This window comes from Colletotrichum spaethianum (assembly GCF_022836535.1).
Source record: "Colletotrichum spaethianum MAFF 239500 DNA, contig32, whole genome shotgun sequence".
NCBI classification, from domain to species: Eukaryota; Fungi; Ascomycota; class Sordariomycetes; order Glomerellales; family Glomerellaceae; genus Colletotrichum; species Colletotrichum spaethianum.
This window is the reverse complement of record NW_026054802.1, coordinates 527,889-535,631: the sequence shown is the minus strand read 5'-3', so window position 1 is coordinate 535,631 and position 7,743 is coordinate 527,889. Positions and strand designations below refer to the sequence as shown.

The following is a 7,743-nucleotide window of genomic DNA, read 5'->3' as shown; positions in this document are numbered from 1 at the left end:
GAGAGTCTGGCTACCCAGGCGATCGACCTGGTTTCGGCTCCAAAATCCCCTTCTTCAAGGGATCCATGGGCGGATGGGAGAACCTGGACGGGCGGCGGAGCGAGCCAATTCCGTACGAAAAGGGACCGAGAGGAACTCTGCGGCTGGATACCGGTTTCTACGGCCCCAACGGAAAACCGACAAACTACGGTCCTGGCGGCGCATACGCTGCCAACTACACCATGTCGCCGGTTGATAACCGGGGCAGCCCTGTACACACCAGCCCGACGGGCACGTTACCGGTGCGGATGAACACCATGAACGGCGGTACATACAACAGCCAGCAAGGCGTCTTCAACAGCCAAACCGGCACCTACACTAGCCAAATGGGAGCATACAGCAGCCAGACTGGCACATATGTCAGCCATGCACCTAGCGGCTCTCTCACTCATATTATCGGACAATACGGAAACGGGACGGAAGCTGGCATGACTTTGCGGTCAGGCGTGGGAGCCGGTGCGTACTTCAACCAGTCCGAGCTGGCTCGCCAACCATCAGACGCCTACGACCCAGCCAGGCGGCAGGTCAACAGGGCCAGCGAGCTCTCTTCAATTTCCTCTGGCTTCGGCGACGGCGACATAATCGTACCAGGAGTGCCTGGAATGGTGCTGCAGCCCCCTCCGCCGGTCACCCAGTCACTGAGAGCCAGCCAAATCGGTGTCGGTAGGTTCTCCTGGGCTAATAAGGCGAACCGCGAGACAGTCTACACGGAGGCCAGCGAGGACCTACCACCCAGGTTCAGGACGGTTGACAGCTGGGTCAATCAGCAGACCGGCCGCGTCAAGAGGGCACAGGCACGGCCAGAGACGGACGAAGATATCCCGCCTGTGCCTGGTCTTCCGGCAGGGACAGGTCAAAACGGCATGCCGCCTGAGCCCCAATTTACCATGATGATGCCGGACGGGGAAGTACCTCGCCGGCCGGACAACGCGTCGTAACAGGCAGACGCAGTCCACTTTTCTTTGTTTTCATACCCAAGCATGGCGCTGGATCGGCAGGAGTCAAAAGGGGAAGGGAGGGAAAGGGGATGTAATACCATCACAACACACATACAAACGAATAGCCGAGAGGCGATCAACGTACAAACTTCACACCACTGTACCCAGACAACGCCTGCATCCTTACCTCTTCAAGCCTGGCGCTTGGGGGTTTTTTGTGGAGTTGGACTTCACATATCGCGCGTGGCTGATTTGGCTGCTCTTGTACAGATAGCTTTCCTCTTCTAAGAAGGCAAGCGGGATCAGGGGGAGAAAAGACGGCGAACAACGTAGTGTTAGTAATCTAAAAGTGAAAACAACGCTGACCATCATTGATACTTTGCTTGCATGAGAGGCTAACGAAGGGTGACTCGAAAGAGGCGCGGGCGGGTTGGCGATCGGCAGGCACCCATGTTTGCTGATTCGGCAAGCGATCTCACTCAACGATGGCGTTTGGAGGCTGCTTTTTATGAAAACTCCTTTGGGAGCATAATCGTGAGCGAGCATGCTAGGTACGTAGACGAGCCAAGACTGGCGATGATGAAGCCTTTTCGCCATCGTATTACTTGTCCCATTCGAGAGCATTTATTGCGATTTTCTTGTTCTCCCGATTCTCCCTACCCAGCCACGGAAGGAGATTGTGATGTTCGCTTTCGCTCGAGGTAAAGGGTCGCGACCGATCCCCGACCACGCGGTCGTCACAGTCTTCAGGCTCGGCAGAAGCGAAGACTGCATTCCCGTCCCGAGCAACATTCACTGTATTCTGTGTGCTGCTGTAGGTACCCTCCTGGAAGTACCAGGGGTTGCTATCATGAAGAATTATGCTTGAGCTTTATGCGCCCCTGCGAGAGATCACCCAGTTACTTGGAGTGATTAAAGACTGGCTGACGAATGAACAGACACAGACGGGCCTGCTCTGTGGGACGCCAAGGCAGACTTACAGACAGACTCCTTGACTTGAGGTCGCAGCGAAGAGGAAGGCGGCTTACGCAGCATCTCGGTCTGAAGCGAGGCGCTTCGAGAGCCTGTTGCGGAGGCAGGGAGACCAAGAGGAGCAAAGCCCTGACAAAGCTAAGCAAGAGTCCAAGACACGAACCTTCTCTTTCTTTCTTTTTGACAGGTCCCCTCTCGATTGGCCGCGCGTTTCGAAAGAGACACGGGAACATCGCGTTCCAAAACGTGTGTGGAAACCCTCGGACGCCCTGCAGAGGGGAACGGCATTGGACCTGCCTGCACAGCCGCACGCGACGTACTCGTCCCGGCGAGTAGACGAATCAGCGAGCAGGGCGTCCCGAGCGTTGAGAAATGGGCTAGGTATTCTGTGGCGGAGCTCAGACGAAATATGGGGGAAGGGGATTGGGCCGCGGCCGGTGGCTTGCTTATGGCCCAATCCAATCCGAGTGGGCAGGCGAGGGGGCACAGCGTTGACGTACATACTTTCCGTCTGCAGTGCATGTGCCGTGCGTGCTAGGCGGGGCCAGGTTTGAACTCGCAGCACGCACTCACTCACTTCCTTCCTGCAAGTCCGCTGCTGCGGTACATTCCTGCCCCCACGTCTACCTTACTGCGTACCTATTCACGACACGACCCAGTCTATTCTTCCAGGCCTCAACCTGTCTCGACAGCGGGGCGTCCTTGTCTTGTGTAAATACTTGGTTTTCTGATCTTGACTTTCCTGTACCTCGTCTAATGAAAGCTGCCATTTCTTTTTTTCCAGCTTCCCTTCTTCCAAGGCTCTACCGAACATTGGGCTTGAGGGCCTTCCATTGTGGGGACGAACTCGTGTAGATCCCGCGTATAGATTTGACAGTACGTACGCCGGCAGCGAGCCTTCTCTAGTGTTCCTTGTCTTTCAGGAGCCAAGGCGGACGGGTGACAGACGGGTTGAGGACTCAGCCCACTTGACCTCGCACACCCTTGAGCGGTCCAGCAGCCTGCTTTTGCGGCCTGGCCTTCTTTTTTAACCACCTGGGTCTGCCCCGAAACACCAGAAGCCTACGAGAAACGTCACCTCCCTCGCCTTCTAACCTCACCAGCGTGCACCTGTTTCCGAGCCGTCGGCCTAGTAACGAGAGACCGCCCACGATGCTCGACGAAAACCTCCCAACCTTCCACTTCCGCCCCTCCTCCGACAACCCCCAAAACACCATCCTTTACTTCACACACCAGGGCTCCGACCCGACACCGAACTACCTCCTCAAGCGCGCCGACCCCGCCAATCCGGCCGCCCGCAACAAGTACGCCGCCGCCCTCACCGACATCGCCTCCCAGCAGATCATCTACGCCGAGGTCCTCGTCGAGCCGGAATGGACCCAGCCCACCCTCTCTGCCGCCGAGCTCCGTGCCCAGAACGGCACGCCTGCCCCGCCCCAGCCTATCCTGCCTGACCAGGTCACCTTACAGCTCTACAACCCGGATTCGCAGGTTGTCATCAAGACCAAGGCCGGTAGCTGGGGCAAGACGGACAGCTGGGAGTTTGAGATGCCCGAACAGAGCTTCCGCGCCCCGAGCGCCAGTATGATCGACCGCTCCGCCGACGATCCGCCCATCAGCGACACCGTTCCCAAGGTCATCTTCCGCTGGAAGCGCGACGGTAGGCTGAGCAAGGACATGACTTGCTACATGGTCGGCAAGAGCGTTGCCGGGAAGAAGAGCAAGGAGCCCGATATTACCGTCGCCTTGTTCAAGGACCGGAAGCACGAGAGCGCCGTCACCATCTACGAGCCCAACCTGCAGCGTGTGGACGTCGAAGACCGCAAGGGCTTGGATATCGTTCTGCTGCTCGGTGCCGAGGTCCTCCGCGACTTGTTCCTCAACCCCAGGCAAAACGTCTTCAACCTTACGTCGATGCCCTCGCCGATGGCCGCTCGTCGGAAGAACTCCAAGCCTCCCCCAGCCTCCATGGGTCTCGGACGGCCCGCATCCCCTGTGGCCGCCATGTCCGGCGCCATCGGCAACAAGCCCGCCTCACCCCCGGCACAAGCGATGAACAACGGCCCGCCTAGACCCAACGCCCGCGCGCAGTGGGAGATTGACAACGAGACGAAGCGTCTGCAGGCCATGGTCGCCCAGGAGGAGCGGCAGGCCCGCGAGCGTGAGCGCCGCGACGCCGAGGAGGCGAAGCGCATCCAGAAGATGCTCGAGAAGGAGGAGAAGGAACGGCGGCGGAAGGCGGCCGAAGTTGAAGCGGAGACGGAGCGTCTCCGCAGGTTATACGGCGTGCAGCCTAACGCGCCCGCGCCCGGTCTGCCTCCCCGACACCAGCCGCAGCCCGGGACTACCCCGGGATCGTGGCACGTCGCACCGGCGCAGCCGCCGAGGCCTCTGAGCGCGGGACCCTATCAAAACGGGCAACCAGGGACCAGCGCATACCGTCCGCCGCAACAGGTGCACTTTGCGCCGCAGCCGAGCCCGGCTCAGCAGCAAGCCCAGCAGCAGCAGGGCGGCCGGGGTAAGCTTCCGAACCTGATGTCGGGGTTGCTCCAAGGTCCGTATGCGAACCCGGCTGCTAGTGTCAGTAACTTCTTCCATCGGGACCGGACCGAGGAGGAGAAGCAAAAGATCGCCAAGAAGCGAAGTGTTCATTTCTAGAATTGGGGTTCCTGTTTGCTTTGTTTTGTTCTTCATCTTTGCATCTCATAGCATACCTGGCGTTCAAAGTGGGTTCTTGGTCACTGCTGCGTTGCCGCAGGCATGGTGGATCTCAGGGAGTTCTGGCATGTTCTTTTTGGATGGATATACCATTTCTTTGCATCCGCGCTTATAGAGTTACGAATCTCATGAATCCTTTTGGTTAGTCGATCGCCCAGAAGACTCATTGTTTGCACTGTTGAAATGGCCCCCTCATGAAAGGAGAGTGCCTGTCGACTGCAAGTTTAGGAACACCAAATTCTGCAGCAAGGGAAGAAGGATTTGCACGTCTTCCTTAAAACGTAAGTCGCCAAGTCCATGGGTTCCGCCCAGTTCCCTGAGCCATCTGACATTCTCACATTCCACTGAGTCCGACTACCCTGTGACGCACCTTGGGCGCCTGGACGACGTTGTGGACTATCGCGCGTCGGAGACCAGCGGAGCGACGAGGGATGAGCTGGGAGTGCATCCAATTCGGGCAATAGTCGAAATGCACGCTAACCAAATGGGTGGGGCCGGCCGGGATTTGTATTCCACAAGCTCTACATACTATGTATAGTACTATGTAGGCTGCGTTCCGTGATCCGGAGGACCAGGACAAGACCCGCAACAGCGGGTCCGCGCCCGCAACCGCACCTGGTTGAACTCTCCCATCCAGACTTCACCGATCATTTCCCAGCTCTTATTCAGTGCCGCGCCGGTTCCTCGGGCCACTCCCCGTTGTGTCCCGTCAGAGACTGCAGCCAGCTGGGGATCTACCTCCCAACGTGTCCCTTCCGCGTTGTTTGGCTGGGGGAGTCTTGAGTCATACCGGCCTGCAATTATCTGTAGGCTTGTTCTCTAGTCCCGTCCGCGAAACATTCTCCGTCCGTGATGTTTTGCCAAGGTGCCGAGTCGGGCTCGTCTGAAAGGCTGGGGAAACTGGGGTAAAGCCGCTGCGTGTAGACGTGTCCACATGCCCATACGCATAATGTCATAGTCGAGCATCTGATTCGTTGTGTCTTGTGAGTCCTTTGTACCAACCCTGCAACAAGAGATTGCCATAAAACCCACGGCTTGCCCATTCGACTTGCAACGACTGTACTGCGGGCGGTTCTCAACTTACGGTTCTCGTTCAATAAAGGAGTTCAGTTGAGCCTTTTGGGACGACCCGTACGAAACTTCGGCTGAGCCTCTGCAACCCTAATTCGAATATTGGGCGTACACCTCGAGAAGCGGAGTCTCATCATGGAAACCGGATCCTCAACCTTGACGGTCCAGCTCGAGGCCCTGGGCCGGCCGCCGACACCCAAGGATGGCAGCCTCCTCAACACCGAGGGCCACTGCCTCGGGTCCAATACGGACGCCACCGGCGGGCTCCCGGCCCCGACGACGACGGCCGCCGTCGTCCAGAAGTGGAACCGTCCGAGGTCCAACATGTCCAGGGTGCTCTCGTGCTTCTGGAGCCTGCTTGTCTCGGGCGCCAACGACGCTGCTTACGGTGTAAGTGCCTCCGACCTCGTCCCACAACAAACAGTGAACGACAGCTGACATGAAACTAGGCTTTGATCCCCTACGTACGTTGGAGCGCCCCCGGATCTTCTTGTGAACCCCCCACTCACGATCCCATAGCTAGAGAAATACTACAACCTCACCTACGTCGTCGTCTCCCTTGTCTTCCTCTCCCCCTTTGTCGGCTACGTCCTGTCGGCCCTGCTCAACAACCACATCCACTTGCGTTGGGGCCAGCGCGGCATCGCTATCCTCGCCTCGGTCTGCCACATCGCCGCCTACGTCGTAATCTCTCAGCACCCGCCCTACCCGGCGCTCGTCGTCGTCTTCATCCTCGCGGGCTTCGGCAACGGCCTGAGCGACGCGGGATGGAACGCGTACATTGGCAACATGGACCGCGCCAACGAGGTCCTCGGCTTCCTGCACGCCTGCTACGGCGTCGGCGGCGTCATCAGCCCGCTCATCGCGACGACCATGATCAACAAGGGGAACCTGGGGTGGTGGACGTTTTACTACGTCATGGTGAGTCGGAGGCCGCGCGTGGCAGCACCCACGGGGTGTTCTCCCTTTTTTTAAAATTCGGAGACCCCGAGACCGGCTGACATTGTGAAAAGCTCGGCCTGGCCGTCATCGAGCTCGTCTGGTGCACCGCGGCCTTCTGGACGCAGACCGGGGCCGTCTACCGCGAGACGGTGAGCCACTCCAACAACGGCAGCAACGCGGGGCTGCGGACCGCACTCTTCAAACGGCCCTACGCCCGCGTCTCCTGGCTCAGCGCGCTCTTCCTCCTCGCCTACGTCGGCACCGAGGTCTCGCTGGGCGGCTGGATCGTCCAGTTCATGATCCAGGTGCGGAGGGCCGACGCCTTCGACTCGGGCATGACCTCGGTCGGCTTCTGGCTCGGCCTGACGCTCGGCCGCGTGGTGCTGGGCTTCGTGACGCCCCGGCTGGGCGTCAAGCTCGCCGTGTCCATCTACATCCCCATCACCATGGCGCTCGAGCTGGTCTTCTGGCTCGTGCCACAGTTCTACGTCTCGGCCGTCGCCGTCGCCCTGCAGGGGTTCTTCCTCGGGCCGTTCTTCCCGGCCGTCGTGGTGGCGGCGACGAGGCTGCTGCCGCGGCACCTGCACGTCAGCACCATCGGGTTCGCGGCGGCGTTTGGGGGTAGCGGGGCGGCTATTCTGCCGTTCGCCGTTGGGGCGTTGGCGCAGGCCAAGGGCGTGCAGGTCTTGCAGCCCATCGTTCTTGCGTTCCTGGGCGTCATGCTGGGTTTGTGGCTCTGCTTGCCCAGGATCGGGCACAAGGAGGAGTAGAAAGAAGGAGGGTAGAGACGGGGGCGAGGTCGGACTAGCTGTGGGTGAAGGGGGCTTCGGCTTCATGTATCGACGGGGATCTCGGGCGTTGTACATTTCAGACTTCTCTTTGGGTGTGAGCCTCAGGGGCCGGACGTTCCCTAGAGAAATCTGATGATGATCTGACCCCAGCTTCGGCAAAACATCCGTCCCGGTCTCCTCTACCCCGTGGTCGAACACCCATCGACCCGGTAGGTTCAGCTGCAACTTCCTGGCGTTTTGGGCACAACCGTTGAGATGTTCACACTCTCCAT

General features: G+C 59.2%; 3 protein-coding genes across 3 annotated transcripts; all 3 read left to right on the top strand.

The window, feature by feature from the left end:
* Nucleotides 1–65: 65 nt before the first annotated feature.
* On the top strand, nucleotides 66–977 carry ColSpa_10054 (uncharacterized protein; the record flags this gene model as incomplete). Its single annotated transcript, XM_049276266.1, has 1 exon — nucleotides 66–977. The coding sequence occupies one exon, from the start codon at nucleotides 66–68 to the stop codon at nucleotides 975–977; it is 912 nt and encodes a 303-aa protein (XP_049132223.1).
* Nucleotides 978–3,101: 2,124 nt separating this feature from the next.
* Nucleotides 3,102–4,607, top strand: ColSpa_10053 (uncharacterized protein; the record flags this gene model as incomplete). The annotated part of the gene is made up of 1 exon (XM_049276265.1): nucleotides 3,102–4,607. The coding sequence occupies one exon, from the start codon at nucleotides 3,102–3,104 to the stop codon at nucleotides 4,605–4,607; it is 1,506 nt and encodes a 501-aa protein (XP_049132222.1).
* Nucleotides 4,608–5,873: 1,266 nt separating this feature from the next.
* Nucleotides 5,874–7,450, top strand: ColSpa_10052 (bypass of stop codon protein 6; the record flags this gene model as incomplete). Its single annotated transcript, XM_049276264.1, has 3 exons — nucleotides 5,874–6,128; nucleotides 6,258–6,659; nucleotides 6,752–7,450. 3 exons carry the CDS (start codon nucleotides 5,874–5,876, stop codon nucleotides 7,448–7,450), a joined length of 1,356 nt encoding a protein of 451 aa, XP_049132221.1.
* Between the last annotated feature and the right edge of the window lie 293 nt (nucleotides 7,451–7,743).